Source organism: Periophthalmus magnuspinnatus, chromosome 17, assembly GCF_009829125.3.
Source record: "Periophthalmus magnuspinnatus isolate fPerMag1 chromosome 17, fPerMag1.2.pri, whole genome shotgun sequence".
Taxonomy (NCBI): Eukaryota; Metazoa; Chordata; class Actinopteri; order Gobiiformes; family Gobiidae; genus Periophthalmus; species Periophthalmus magnuspinnatus.
The window spans coordinates 1,113,428-1,129,369 of NC_047142.1; the positions used below are offsets into that span (position 1 = coordinate 1,113,428).

The window sequence follows — 15,942 nt, forward strand, 5'->3', positions numbered from 1 at the left end:
GTGGAGATTAGTGTTTTTGCTTTAACCTGACACCAAACATCTTTACTGTTTAAGGTCAGTGTGACGTCGTCCACTGTCCCACTGTCCCACTGTCCCTGTCCAAGTAAAAACAGACCAGACCAAACAAACACACAGCAGATTACATGTAGTTTGTCCGTGTGTGTGTTGCCGTAGTCAGTGACAAGTGGAATTTTGATGCAAATTCGGCTCTGACTCAAATAAAAACTACTACTACTACTACGCTACTTCCTGTATTTTTGTACTTCTTATCTGATATAAAACTCTGATCAATATTTTCCACCAAACTGAGGCTGAACCAGAAAAAAACATGAAACTTCACCTTTAAACCTGGACATGATCAGTTTGTGCTGGTGGATCCGGACGCTCAAATGTGATGTCACTCTCAGATGGGGTCAGGGGTCAAGGGTCACACACAGTTCTATTGTTTATGTCGTACTTTAACATGAAACATCCAAATGAACCTGATCATTTCCGATGTCGTCCGTGTTAAATCTGTTGGTCTTTATATTGTGACGTCGTCTGAAACTCGGTGATTAAACGTCGTTGTTGTTTTGCAGGTGTCCGAGTCTCGTGTGGTGGAGTGTCCCAGTATCCAGATCACCACCATCTCTCCAGAGGACGAGTCCCCGAGCCTGTCCTCATGCTGGGACATCAACTCAGGCGGCGGAGGAGGTGAGAGCGACCGGGACGGCGTGGGAATCAGACCTTTAGTGTTTGTGTTTGCTCTGTCGTTAGAACTGCAGAGGCTCAATGAGAAGAAACGACTTTAAGACGGTTAAAAGCTCTGAAATGTGCAGTTTGCAGCATAGACCTGATTTAACTGGTCACACATGTGTAGATAAAGGGATTTTATTTTATTTTTTTACAATAGCATCAGAAAGTGGTGCCATTTTTTCAACTCAAAAGACTCAAAAGATCGTTGTCAGTTGAAAGGATTTTAAGCCGATACATTAATATGAAGAGTTTGTCATTATTAGTTTGGAATCAGCTCTACAAAGTTCAACATTTGTGGAGCAGAAGTTTGGAGAATTCTAACAAAAACTGAGTGTATAGACCCCTGTCCTCCGTCTGAAATGATCACATCGTAAACTCAACTCAAGTAACTCAATGAGAGTCACTGTTTTTGAAAGAAATCTGCAAACGTCTGATCCACAAATGTTGAATGTTCTTAGTTTGGGATCGGCTCCATGAACTCGTCGTATTAATGTATTGGACTGAGCACATTATAGACCATTATCTCACCTCGACTTTTATTGTTTTTAGCCATAAAAATCATGTTAAAGGAAGTGTCAGAATGTTCCGCCGTGATGACAGTGACATATTTAAAGAGCCTCTCTGCTTTGAGACGACATTCGAGTCCATCGGCGGCGAGAGCGTCCGCCTCTACAGAGTAAAGTCCTTTCAACTGACACAATCTCTGGGGTCTTTTACGTTGAATAATGGCACCACAAACTCGTCAGATTAATCTCACTTTATGAAGCTGTGGTGAAAAAATCATTTGACTTTTGTTTATTTAAACTGACGGAGAAGATGCTGAACTTTGTGTCAGTCTTTGTTACATGTGGACCAGGAATTACACAGATATAAACCATAAACCAGGTCACACATCTGTATCTGACACAGTGAACTCCACCTGTGACTCCACCTGTGACCCGTGACTCCACAGTGTGATGTCATTGTGTGTCATTAAATCTCCTCCTCCTCTGCTCAGGGTGGGACAGGGAGCGTCTGTACCTGCCTCTCCTGGACCCCTTCTCCTACAGAGAGCGCAGTCCCGGCTCCGTCAGTCCCAGTCCCGTCTCCAGCCCCTCGTCTCGGGGTTGGCTCAGTCCCGCCTCCAGCTGTGACTCTCTGTCTGTGGAGGACGAGGAGCTGAACGAGGCCACGGTCAACTTTGGTCTGTCCCCTCAGTCCAGACCCACGTCTCCAGGAGGAAAGAGGAGAAGGAACAGCCCCCTGGCGTCGCCCTGCACGTCCAGAAGGGGGAGCTACTCTGAGGATACGCAGGGGGAGGTGGGTGGAGTGAAAATGGTGAAGGTGGTGCTCTGATGTTGGAGAAAAGCCCAGTGTTTGTTTTAGGCGCCACACAAAACATTTCAAATGGGTTTAGGGCCCGGGTTAATGATGATGATGATGTTAATAATAATAATAATAATAATAATAATAATAATAATAATAATAATAATAATAATAATAATAATAATAATAATAATAATAATTTTTTAGATGCTCAGATCACTTTACAGTTTCAAGCGTTACACAATCACTTTACTGTGATCAGACTAACAGGAGTGAGGCTGCTCCTCTGACACACACCACATTCACACTGGGCAATGTGAGTGAAGTGTCTTGCCTAAAGACACATCGTCTGTGGGGATGTGATTATATTATTATGTAAATGGATAAACACGATGACAATAAGAAATAAAATCATTTCTTCCACAGGGGTGTAATCTTGAGGCTGACTCTCAAACCCAGGGTCTGATCCTGTGTGAACTCAGTGTCCCTCAGAAAACCAGGAAGACGTCACTGGAGCAGGTGAGGACAGAGAAAAGACGTTTAAATGATTTAAATTCAAATTTTTACTCTGCGATAAAAGACAAATGGACATAAACTAGTGTGTGTGTCTTATACTTGTTCTGATGCAGCTCAGGATCAGTCTAAAGATCTTCAGAAAAGGTTCATTTCCGTCCTGTGAATGTGACTTTTTTAGTATCGATTCCTGCTCAAACGAGTATCTAGTTTTGATTCTAGTCTTAGTATTGATGAGTATCTGATTTTCGATACTCCTGACGCTCCTCTGTCTCAGTTGTCCCCGCGGGAGGTGGAGCAGGAGCAGGCTCCAGGACACACCTCCCCCTGCCCTCTGCCCGAGCCTCTGCCCAGGAGAGAGGCCCCTCCGCTGGGCATGGACTACCTCCCTGTGCCCCCCGCTCTGGTCTGGGGCAGGACCAGGGCCAACGCTCACAGCCCCCTGTTCAGGTACAGACACAAGTACAGACACAGACACAAACACAGACACAAGTACAGACACAAACACAAGTACAGACACAAGTACAGACACAGACACAAACACAGACACAAACACAAGTACAGACACAAGTACAGACACAAGTACAGACACAAGTACAGACACAAACACAGACACAAGTACAGACACAAACACAGACACAAATACAGACACAAACACAAGTACAGACACAAGTACAGACACAAACACAAGTACAGACACAAGTACAGACACAAGTACAGACGCAAACACAGACACAAGTACAGACACAAGTACAGACACAAGTACAGACACAAGTACAGACACGTACAGACACAAGTACAGACACAAGTACAGACAAATACAGACACAAGTACAGACACAAGTACAGACACAAGTACAGACAAATACAGACACAAGTACAGACGCAAGTACAGACAAATACAGACACAAGTACAGACAAATACAGACACAAACACAGACACGAGTACAGACACAAATACAGCTTTAACAGGTCAGAGGTGAAGAGGAAAGTTTAAATCAGAAAGTCAAGAAAGTTTTTAATCAATCAAAAGGGCCGTTTGAAAAGTACAAATATGTAGGAACCCTAACCCCTAACCCCTAACCCCTAACCCCTAACCCGGCCCACACCCTCACTGTCACCATTAGACATAACCACAGAGCCGTTTGTCCAATAGCCGTGTCCATGTCCAAACCTCTTGTTACTGTGTTTGTGAATAATGGACGGATGATTCTATGGCACAGATGAGCAGCTTCACTTTCATCAGTCTGCCTCAGGGCAGCTGTGGCAGGTCGTAGCCTCTTATCTCCAGGTGAAGAGAATAAACCATGTAAATAATATTTGTAATAACACGAGCGTCGCTGAGTGACTGGACGAGGCTTTAGACTCATAATGTCCACGACGCAGAGAATGAAAATGCTCCAAATGATCCAGCTTTTTCAGGTCTGGTACCGATTCCGATACTATGTCTTTAAGTATCTGCTGATACCCGATATCAACTGATACCAGAGACTGAAAACAGCATTTACTTCCTTAAAACACAAATAAAATAAGACAAAACTGATCTAAATGTTCATGGAGCTGTTATTTATGTCTCAAATAACCACAGAGCAACTTTGTCTAAATAAAAGATTGAAAATTCTGAGACTTTCGGGGCCGACTGCGACAATATTTTGAACCGATATCTGATCCCAGTATCGGATCGGTGCGTCCTGAGTATAAAGTGCAGCTGTGACTCTAAACGGGACATGTCCCTCTGCAGGTCCACGGCTCTGCCTCCTCTGGACTGGCCTCTCCCGTCTCAGTTTGATCAGTTTGAGCTGAAGATCGAGGTCCAGCCTCGTCCTCATCACCGAGCGCACTACGAGACGGAGGGCAGCCGAGGCGCCGTGAAGGCCACGCCCTCTGGACACCCGGTCGTAAAGGTACACGACACGTCCAGCTTTAATTATGCGACATATGTTAATATCTCCCTCTCCTCTCCTCCTGTTCCCCTCCTCCTCTCCTCTCCTCTCCTCCTTTCCCTCTCCTCTCCTCCTCCTCTCCTCTCCTCCTCTCTTCTCCTCCTTTCCCTCTCCTCCTCCTCTCCTCCTCTCTCCTCCTCTCTCCTCCTCTCCTCCTCTCCTCTCCTCCCCTCCTCTCCTCCCCTCCTCCTCTCTCCTCCTCTCTCCTCCTCTCTTTGTGTCACAGTTGTGTGGATACTCGGAGCGGAAGCCTCTTTCTCTTCAGGTGTTTGTGGGAACAGCAGACGACAGATCCATCAGGCCACACCCTTTTTATCAAATCCACAGGTACATTTATATTTTTATTTTTATTATATTATTATTATTTTATTTTTATTTATTACATCAGAGGCTGATGTTTCTCAAACTGTGGCACGAGCTCCTTCAGACGGGACTCGCACATGTTTGACAGTTTGAGATCTTAGATGTTCAGTTTTGCGTTGGTGATTTCCTGGTGTGTTCAGAGTGACGGGGAAGATGGTGGGCACGGCGTCTCATGAGAGCGTCCAGGCTGGGACCAAACTGCTGGACATCCCCCTCACTCCAGAAAACAACATGACTGCACTGTGAGTATTTATTTTATTTTATCAGGAGAAGCTCCGTGGAGCTGGTCCTCAGGCTTCAGTTAAAACACTGACAGTTTGAAAAGACGATTAAACTTCAGGGAATGACACGGTTTAGTTTGAGTTTGTCTCATAAATGAGGGACACAGAGTCCAAACCCTGTGTCCTCTGGCTCTGTGAGGTCAGTCTCTCCACAGATCTGGTCTGGTAATGATGGCTGTGGAAGTTTTACCAGTGTAGCTTTGTAAATAAAGATGATGTGTGTGTGTGTGTGTGTGTGTAAGTGTGTGAGTCTGCAGCTGTACAGGACACAGAGGGTGTGTGTAACTGCAGGTCTGTGTGTGTAACTGCAGGTCTGTGTGTAACTGCAGGTCTGTGTGTAACTGCAGGTCTGTGTGTAACTGCAGGTCTGTGTGTAACTGCAGGTCTGTGTGTAACTGCAGGTCTGTGTGTGTAACTGCAGGTCTGTGTGTAACTGCAGGTCTGTGTGTAACTGCAGGTCTGTGTGTGTAACTGCAGGTCTGTGTGTAACTGCAGGTCTGTGTGTGTAACTGCAGGTCTGTGTGTGTAACTGCAGGTCTGTGTGTAACTGCAGGTCTGTGTGTAACTGCAGGTCTGTGTGTGTAACTGCAGGTCTGTGTGTAACTGCAGGTCTGTGTGTAACTGCAGGTCTGTGTGTAACTGCAGGTCTGTGTGTAACTGCAGGTCTGTGTGTGTAACTGCAGGTCTGTGTGTAACTGCAGGTCTGTGTGTAACTGCAGGTCTGTGTGTGTAACTGCAGGTCTGTGTGTGTAACTGCAGGTCTGTGTGTAACTGCAGGTCTGTGTGTAACTGCAGGTCTGTGTGTGTAACTGCAGGTCTGTGTGTGTAACTGCAGGTCTGTGTGTAACTGCAGGTCTGTGTGTAACTGCAGGTCTGTGTGTAGTTGCAGTAGCAGCTGAAACTTGACCTTGAGCCTTTCCGTCTTCAGACATTTTCCTAAACTCTGAGTTTCCGTCTTAATCCCTGGATTGTTTCTGTTTTTTAGCAGGAGCTGGTCACAGATTTTAAATACTGTAGAAAATACTTCAGTCTGGGTCCTGCGTAAAAAGGACGAGTCGATTCTAATCCTGTCCATTAAAATCTTAGTCTGATACTTTGTTCTTTCCAAAACTGTAAAAGTTTGTGTTTTCCTCGTGCTCAGAATCATTTACGTCTTTAACACAGAACATGTGTCCATCTCCATGTTTCCTTTTATTGTTTTGAAAATGCTATTTTTGCCAAACACAATGTATTAACATGTGTTTCAACTTACGCTGAGTCTCCCTCCCCTCTCTAAGTCACTCCCCCTTCAGAGCCCTATCACAGTCAGCATGTGTGTTGTTGTGTGTCGTGTTTTTGTGTGTTTATTTTGTGTAACGTGTCGCTCTCTCCGCAGCATCGACTGCGCCGGGATCCTGAAGTTAAGGAACTCGGACATCGAGCTGAGGAAAGGAGAGACGGACGTGGGGAGGAAGAACACGAGAGTGCGTCTGGTGTTTCGGACTCACCTCCCTCTAGCGCCCCCTGTGGGACCCCCAGGGCGAGTGCTGGCTCTGCAGGTCGCCTCACTGCCCATAGAGTGCTGTAAGTTACACCGTGTGTGAAAGCACTGACAGGGGTGTAGCAACAGACAGAGGTGTAGCAACAGACAGAGGTGTAGCAACAGACAGAGGTGTAGCAACAGACAGAGGTGTAGCAACAGACAGAGGTGTAGCAACAGATAAGGTGTAGCAACAGACAGAGGTGTAGCAACAGACAGAGGTGTAGCAGGAGACAGAGGTGTAGCAGGAGACAGGGGTGTAGCAACAGACAGAGGTGTAGAAACAGACAGAGGTGTAGCAACAGATAAGGTGTAGCAACAGACAGAGGTGTAGCAACAGACAGAGGTGTAGCAACAGATAAGGTGTAGCAACAGACAGAGGTGTAGCAACAGACAGAGGTGTAGCAGGAGACAGAGGTGTAGCAACAGACAGAGATGTAGAAACAGGCAGAGGTGTAGAAACAGGCAGAGGTGTAGCAACAGACAGAGGTGTAGCAACAGACAGAGGTGTAGCAACAGACAGAGGTGTAGCAACAGACAGAGGTGTAGCAACAGACAGAGGTGTAGCAGGAGACAGAGGTGTAGCAACAGACAGAGGTGTAGCAACAGACAGAGGTGTAGCAGGAGACAGAGGTGTAGCAACAGACAGAGGTGTAGAAACAGACAGAGGTGTAGCAACAGATAAGGTGTAGCAACAGACAGAGGTGTAGCAACAGACAGAGGTGTAGCAGGAGACAGAGGTGTAGCAGGAGACAGAGGTGTAGCAGGAGACAGAGGTGTAGCAACAGACAGAGATGTAGCAACAGACAGAGGTGTAGCAACAGACAGAGGTGTAGAAACAGACAGAGATGTAGCAACAGACAGAGGTGTAGCAGGAGACAGGGGTGTAGCAACAGACAGAGGTGTAGCAGGAGACAGAGGTGTAGCAGGAGGCAGGGGTGTAGCAGGAGACAGGGGTGTAGCAGACTCATATAGAGCCTGGGTAGGTGTAGTCTGTCTGCGTCTGCTACATCAGTTTCCACCTGGCCCGTGTTGATCTTCTTTAGTCGAACACAAGTGTTTTTAAATAATGACTGAAGCCCCAGCACTAAACACACTGTGTAGACATGCTAACATTGTGCTAACATTGTGCTAACATTGTGCTAACAGACTGTTGCTAATGCTGCTGTACACTGTGCTAGCTCTAGCTTAGCATTAGCGTCCGGTGGAATGTGCAGCTCAGATATAAACAGCTGTAAATTTCCTCTGGAGATAAAACGACGACACTTGAGCAGCAGCTCTGACTCTGACAGTTTATCCACCTGTGAATAAACTGCATTTTATTCACACGAACTGAAAGTTTATAAAGTTTATAGAACAAGATTTAAGGAGTTATGTAACAGGAAAAAGTTAACTCTGCTCAGTATTTAGTATATTTTATTAAAGTGGAGCTCAAACCTCGTCCTCCTCATGAGCTTCAGCTTCAGCCACGTCAGGGGCAAGAAACGACAAAAAGACGAAGTACAGGAAGGATATTTCAAAATCTCGAATCTAAAACGAGGAGTAATTTAAGTGAATTTTCTGACCCTGATCAGAGACAGAGACGTACAGAAATGATTTAAGATTTGTATTTGAAATGTCATAAAGTCAAGTTTCTTGCGTCTCGTCTCTAGTGTTCGTTCGTCTTTATCCGCGGTCGTGAAAACAGTGAGGCCCAGACTTCCCTCTTCCCAGACACTTCCTCCACTGGGACGACTTCATTTGTAAAACTGTGTCAATGAAGGAAACATGTGATTTATGTTATTAAATATATTTAAATTAAAGTATTTCGTGACATTATTTACAAAATGTCGACACATTTACACATTTTCTTCTGATATTAATGAATCTTTATTTGTCCCACTCTGGGTAAATTTCAGTGTCCAAGAACAGCAGGACAAACACAGCACATAAAAGGACGTGTGAGATAAACGTGTTTTTGCTCCTCAGCTCAGCGCTCGGCTCAGGAGCTCCCGGCCGTCGAGTCCCTGAGTCTCAGCTCGAGTTCGGCTGAAGGAGGAGACGAGTTACTGCTGAGCGGAAACAACTTCCTCCCCATCTCCAGAGTCGTGTTCATGGAGAGAGGAACAGGTCACACTTTTATTTATGTCTCTTTAACCGTGACTATTTGTTTTTTATTCTGCTTTTCTTAACTGTACCAAACTGTTAAAACCTTCTCCGGTTTTATTTTCTTAGTCAAAAAACTAAACTGCTTGACTTTGTTTGCAGCTCTGTCTTTGCTAAAACTTTAACATTCAAATTATTCACAGCACAAAACAACCAAGATTTAAGAGTGGAGTTTAGCCTCGCGCTAATGCTAACAACAACTAGCATTCTAACAGAGCACCTGCAGTACTTCCTGGTTCGTTGGCGATAAAAATTCAGTATAATTCTATGACAGCACAAAGCAGTGTGATCATTTACTTTAGATCTGCACTGGGACAAGACACTTTTGACTTTATGACACAAGAAACAGAAGCAGCTCCTTTAATCTGCGTCTGTGGTTTGTTCAGATGGAAAAGTTCAGTGGGAAGAAGAGGCACATGTGGACAGAGACAACAGCACCGAGGTAAAACTGTTATCTGTGTGTGAATGAGATGATCCAAACCAGGACTAACCTCAGCTCAGTTTTACTATAAACAACCATTTCACTTTGTATTTTACTTCTGAATTATCTTTTATTATTATTATCTTTTATTCTTTTGACCTAAAGGCGTTTTTTATCTGTAAAAAGTCACTTTAAACTCATGATTCACAATTTTAATCTGGTTTTACATGAATACACTGTTTTCTTGTACTTTTTTCTGCATAAATAGTAGTTTTTGCATGAGCTCCCCCTGCAGGTGGAGTCGTGTCAGTGCAGTTTGGGTCAGATACAGACACAGGCCGTGTCTCAATTCACCGGCTGCACCTTTGAAGGGCCCGACCGATGAAGGGCGCTCCTCTGTCCACCGCTAAGGCCTTGTTGAAATGGGACAGGCGTCCGCCGCGACCCGGACATCGACCTGTGCTTATGTTACGTCGCCTAGCAACCGTGACAGCTGCTTTTTATTCAGTTTTTAAGTTTCCTGTCGGTCTGTTGTAGTTAAGGTGAACCTGAACTTCCATTTAAAAGTGTATTCTGTAGCGCCCGCAGACTTTTCTCCTGTAAAAGTGACGTCTGGTGCATGATGGGATACAGAAGTGTCTGCTCAGACACTTGGTTCATGGCACGTTCATCTCCATGGAAACACAGGGCACATTTATCGGCCACATTCGTTGGTGCGTGAAACGGGACAGGCCTTGTCACGCCGGAAGTCACGCCGACAAAGTGTGAAACTGTCAAACTGAGACACGGCGATAGAATAGTTTTGAGAGTTTTACCACGCCCCCTTTTTAGTCGACCAATCGATGGGCAGCACATGAATTTAGATCAACAGAGATCAATCCAGTTTAGTCCTGAGGTGGACCTGGTTTGGTCCTGTTCTAGTCCTGGGTTTATTATTTATAAATTAGTATATTAGTCCCAGTGTTGATGTGCGTTGTGTTGATGTGTGTTGTGTTGTCCGCAGGTCTGTGTGCATCCTTAGCGTGTATCGTGCGTCCTAAGCGTGTATCGTGCGTCCTTAGCGTGTATCGTGCGTCCTTAGCGTGTATCGTGCGTCCTAAGCGTGTATCGTGCGTCCTTAGCGTGTATCGTGCGTCCTAAGCGTGTATCGTGCGTCCTTAGCGTGTATCGTGCGTCCTTAGCGTGTATCGTGCGTCCTAAGCGTGTATCTAACCCTTTCTTTGTCCCAGTGCCTGTTGTGTGTACGAGTCCCCGCCTACAGCGACCTCTCCATGAACCGTCCAGTCTCCGTCAGTTTGTACGTCTCCAACGGGAAGAGGAAGAGGAGCGGCACGCACTCGTTTAAATATCTGCCCAGTAAGAAAAACACATCGTACACAACATCAGCCCATGTTCTCTGTCTCCATCACATGAGCTCCAAGAGAAATAACCTCAGACCAAAGCCGTGTTTTACTCTCTGTGTTTTACTCTCCGTGTTTTACTCTGCGTGTTTTACTCTCTGTGTTTTACTCTGCGTGTTTTACTCTCCGTGTTTTACTCTCTGTGTTTTACCCTCTGTGTTTTACCCTCTGTGTTTTACTCTGCGTGTTTTACTCTCTGTGTTTTACTCTCCGTGTTTTACTCTCCATGTTTTACTCTCCGTGTTAAAGGCTCCACAGGTTTGTCAGTGCTTCCTCACAGTTTGGCTTTAAAAGTGTTTTACTGATAAAAATACCTTGAAAAATAAGTTTATTCTTACTGGAGCACTTCACTCTGCTGTGACTCTCCACATCTGGTCACAGTCTCCATGGAGATAAGTGTAATGCGATACTCTGGAACATCGTCAGCAAAGCAATAAAATCTCCATGGCGACAAACAGGTGGCGAGAACCTCCACCAGAAAAGCCTTTTTAACCTCAGTACAACTTCATTTAAACATCTTTTATTACAGTAAAACACAAATGCGTTCACCCTCAGCCGTGTTCTAACGCCGTTTCATCGTCAAAAACACCTGGAGTTGTGTTTTGTTTCATTCACACATTTCAGTAATCCTGCTTTATATCACCAAAGCTCAAAATGCTCTGTTCCACCTTGTGATGTCATGAAGTGGTAGTTTCTAAATTAACAGCTCCTTTTACCTTTAGTTCAGTAGTAGATTGTCAATTCCAGAAGCTGAAATGATCCAAATGATTCTAGTGAAGGTGGAGTTTAAAAACACAATGGAGCACTTCCTGTATCACCACATGATGACATCACAAGGTGGAACAGAGAGTTTGTGAATGAAACAAAACCACAGCATTTGTTCTCTTTGCTTTAGTGAAATTGTGCATCTCTGTTTTGTATTTTGTGTCCAGTCATGTTCAAAGAGTCCGAGCCGCTCTTACCTCGTCCTTCCACTCTTCCTCTGGACTCTCTCCATCCTCCTCCCATCGACCACCACCAGGGGGCGCTCCAGCTGCGCCCCGACCCCTCAAACGAAGACCGCTCCCTGGGCTTCCACTTACCCCTGTACCCCTACTCCCCTCCTTGCCCCTCCATCCTCTACCCGGACGACTCCTCCTCCTTCTCCTCCTCCTCTAAACCTGAGGCCGTCCCCGTGGAGGACACCAGGGGGCTTCTCTCTGAACGTCAGCCCAGCTTTGAGAACCTGGAGCTGGGCTTCACCGAGCTCCTTCCTCCCTTCTACCCCCGCGGTCCCCAACCCCCCTCCCCTTCGCCGTGGCTGGACTCTCCGTATTTATCCTCCTCCCCCTCTCCGTCGCACTCCTCCTCTCTCAGCCCGTTCCCGGCGGGGAGCCCCATCTCCACCTCTCCCCTGCCCCCCATGCCCTCCTCCCCGTACCCACAATTCCACTCGGTTTACCCGCAGGAAGTGTGCCCGTCGCCCCCTCCGCTGCTGTCCACGTCGTCCGGTCAGTACCAGGACATGTGCCCGGTGCAGTACTCGCAGTTCGACGGGTGGGAGGTGCAGGGGAGGCACGGAGGAGACAAAGAGGGAAAGGCTCTAGAGTGCCCCCTAGAGTTCAGCAGCAGCATGCAGCACATCACGTTTGAAGAAGGTGCGTACGGCGTAAAGCAGCGGGACTTTCCACACGGGGACGTCATGGGTCACACGTTTATCAGTTTGTTTGGTGTTTTTTACTTTTTAAATGTAGAAAGAACAACATCCAGAGTGAAATCATGTAGTTTTTTTAGTTTATACACACACAGAGGACACGGGGTTTATATTTACTTATTTACAGATACAGAGGGCAAAAGTCTACTTAAGTAAAAGTATTTAAGTACACGTTTAAAAATGTACTTAAAGAATAAAAAGTAAAAGTATTTCACACCAGAGATTTTGTTCACAGTAAATATAAGAATCACTGTGTTTTATGAATTTTGTGTTTTTATTTTTGTTTTGCTCAAAGTTGAAGCTTGAAAAACTTTAGTCTGGATGTTTCCACAAACTTGGTAAAAATAACCCCTCAAATCATATGAAAAATATTTTTACTTTACAGTTTAAAAATGTAGTGGAGTAGAAAGTAAGTCGAAGTAAAAAGTACACACTGTAAAAAGTACTGAAGTAAAGCACAGATACTGCTCTTTAAATCAGTTTTTTATTGTTTCAAGAGTTTTTAAGACTTTTGCGTTAGTTTTTTGGACAGTGTTTGCTGCTGTGCTTTGTGTCTCTGTGGAAACTGCTGAACATTTCTCCATAGACAAACATGTAGAACACCCCAGCGTCATGTCATCAGTACAGTCCTCTTTTCTCGTCTGTGGCGTGTAAATACTGTGTGTAAATGTATGTTTTCAGACAGGAGCTCATTGTTTGTCTCGTTCGCAGTGACGGAGCTGATCGGAGACGATTTACACTCGTATCATTCGACAAACCTGGACAACCAAAACTGAACTGACAAACATCGTAAACGACGAGGCGGATTTAAACGGCATTGGGCTAAAAATCTTTGGACTGTAAAAAAAACACCTGGAACAGTGTTTTTAAAAATATTTTGAACACATTTGGAAGATAAATTATATAAAAGTATTTGGTGTCGTCCTGTTTTTTTTTTACTTCAGACTGAGGTACAAACAGCCACATACAGGCACATTTAAAGCTGCACTGTGTAACTTTCCTGAATGAGTCAAACTCCTGCTGGTCTCCACGGTGCTGCTTTGTCCAGATCAGTGATCCACGGCTCCGGAGAATAATATAATAATAATATAATTAATAATACAATAAAAAATACTTAAATAATACAAATTTAAATGTATATATATAATTAATGAAATAATAAATACAATTAATAAAAAATAAATACTTAGAATTTATAAAATAAAAAAAGTATTAGAGCCACACAGACGCTGTGCAGAGGTTCAAGTCCCATTAACCAGGTCAAAGAAATATTTATGATTTTTCACATAATAACATTTGAAATACTAAACTTTATACAAAGCGTAAAGGTAAAATATATTTATGTATATATATATATATATATATATATATATATATATATATATATATATATATATATATATATATATATATATATATATATATAGGAGGTCTGGAGCAGAGGGTCTGGGGCCGGGGGTCTGGGCCTAACAGTCCTGTTTCTGTCTACAGGATGAATGACACATGACGTGTCCCTAAATATCGGCTCTTTTATTTCTTTGAAGTTTAAAATACATTTTCAGATGTTGTTCTTTTATAGTTTTATTCTGTGGAGCAGGATCATCTTTAAGGATAAACTGAAAGGTCATTAGAAAATGTTCTGATGATATGGAGTTTTGAACATTTAGGTCTCTGATCTCATGTGTTTCTTGTGGGTTGGTTTATTCACATTCTGGGTAAAATCGACGCCCTCTAGTGGTGGACTGAAGACATTAACACGACAGTCACTGCTAATGTCAATGTGTGTGTTAAAATCTGAAACTATTACAATCCTTTCTCACTAGACTTGACATAAAGAGAACTCAGTCGACTCTGCACAGGGACCAGGAGGACGGTGGATTATTATGAATAAAACAGCCTTTTGTTTTCTCCAGTTTGGACACGTCATGGACAGTGAAAACTTTAAATGAGCTAAATGTATCGTTAGTTTTAGGATGTCTGTGTGTGTCCCTCAGTCGTCCAGGTCTGATCCAGAGCAAAAGACAAAATTAAATCTGTCACTGGACAAATTGTTGAAGGAGTGAAGACGTTTGGCTGCTCGTCCAAGACACTTCTTCAGTTGTGGTCAGATTCCTGCTGGACACTGCCTTATATCTGTCTGAGGGGAGGAGCTAATGACACTGTCTCCAGTTTCAGCCTTAACCGCCCTATTCAGTCTGTAATCCGCCTATTCTTCTTTTTGTTCCTGTTTGCTTTGGGTCTGAGGATGGAGTTATAGATTGGACGTCTTATGCCTCTATTCCTGTTCAAAGAAGGATTGTCTTTCCTACAAAAATCTCTTCTTTAACTCTCCTCTTAAACCATTTCTTTTCTGTGGCTCAGATCTGACCCTCTCTCTGTTCAAAGCAGTGGTCAGTGTGTGTGAGATGGAGATGAACAGCAGACTGTGTCCTGAGCTGCTCTCTCTCGTGTTGGTTCATTCTCTTATGGAGTGTCTGTTTCTCCAGTGCTCCAGTCAGTGCAGTGAGCGTTACACTGGAGAAACTAAACAGCCTCCCCTTCTTAAACAGAGGGACCCCCCACCCTGGTCTGCGGCGACGATAGAGGCGGAAAACATGTCCCCAGCCCCCCCTGGGATCTGGGAGATGCTCCTTGTCCAGAGATCCGATGGTCGAGGCCTCCAGCTTCACCTGCCGCCCTGATCCCTCTGCCCCGGCCCCTTATGGAGCCTCCTGCAGGTGGTGAGTCCAGAGGAGGACGGCCCCATGGGGAAAGGAGCGACCAGCAGACGCTCACTGTCGATCACCCACCCCAAGCTCCAGGGTGTTTGATGTAGAACCTTATGTTTGATATATAACCTCTTATTTTTTATATATCCCCTCTTGTTGTTTTATACACACCCTCTTGTTTTGGAGGGTAACAGTTTAACTCCCTGGAGCAGTGCAGAGTCTAAACCTTCATGCTCTGACAGGTTTACTGCTGGACGTTTGCTGCTGTTTCCTTATAAGGATTTGTTTGGACGGAGCGTCTGAGGGGGCCAGGACAGACCTATAGTCGTCACGGGACTTTCAGCTCTTATGGAATCTTTTAGATCCGTTCATGTCAAAGATCTACAAACGAATAAGAGACAGAGACGAGCGAGACTCAGACGAGTTTAAAATGGTCCAAACTGAGAGTGGGAGAGTCTTTATCCTCTGGAATTATGAAAATCTAAATAAAACGTTTGACTGTGATAATATTAAACTAAACTGTTATTAAGACACCAGATGTTTTTGTGCACAAATCTGTCGCCTGCTCTGCTCCTGTGATTATTCTTGTGCTGGTTCAGAGTTAATCAGTAATAAAAATGCAAACAATTTAGAAAGAAAAAGATGAGATCCCACCGTTAAACTCCCGCTGAAATGAGCCTCGTGATGTTCCAGCAGCAGAGTCCTGGTGTAAAACTTGTAAAGGTTTTTTAATAGTTTCTGAAGCTGTAATTCAGCGCTGACCAAAACTTTCCACATGGACCAATAAAAGAGCGGAAAGGTTCACGTGAGGTAAATACTGAATGGAACATTGTGTAGAGCTCGTGAACAGTCACTTTTACACTTTTACTCACATCACGGTCCAGGAGCGCGACTCTTTTATGAGGAGATATTTAACC

General features: G+C 44.4%; 1 protein-coding gene across 1 annotated transcript in view; it reads left to right on the forward strand.

The window, feature by feature from the left end:
- nfatc4 (nuclear factor of activated T cells 4) overlaps window positions 1-13,222 on the forward strand; it is a 28,908-nt gene extending 15,686 nt beyond the window's left edge. Inside the window, exons 3-15 of the mRNA XM_055228539.1 lie at window positions 579-693; window positions 1,733-2,034; window positions 2,467-2,559; window positions 2,831-3,003; window positions 4,294-4,456; window positions 4,722-4,822; window positions 4,999-5,100; window positions 6,515-6,702; window positions 8,627-8,767; window positions 9,190-9,245; window positions 10,454-10,580; window positions 11,557-12,261; window positions 13,029-13,222. Of these exons, the coding sequence (XP_055084514.1) occupies window positions 579-693; window positions 1,733-2,034; window positions 2,467-2,559; window positions 2,831-3,003; window positions 4,294-4,456; window positions 4,722-4,822; window positions 4,999-5,100; window positions 6,515-6,702; window positions 8,627-8,767; window positions 9,190-9,245; window positions 10,454-10,580; window positions 11,557-12,261; window positions 13,029-13,093 (2,331 nt within the window). The 3' untranslated portion in view covers window positions 13,094-13,222. The remainder of the gene's footprint in view (window positions 1-578; window positions 694-1,732; window positions 2,035-2,466; window positions 2,560-2,830; window positions 3,004-4,293; window positions 4,457-4,721; window positions 4,823-4,998; window positions 5,101-6,514; window positions 6,703-8,626; window positions 8,768-9,189; window positions 9,246-10,453; window positions 10,581-11,556; window positions 12,262-13,028) is intronic.
- Window positions 13,223-15,942: the final 2,720 nt, after the last annotated feature.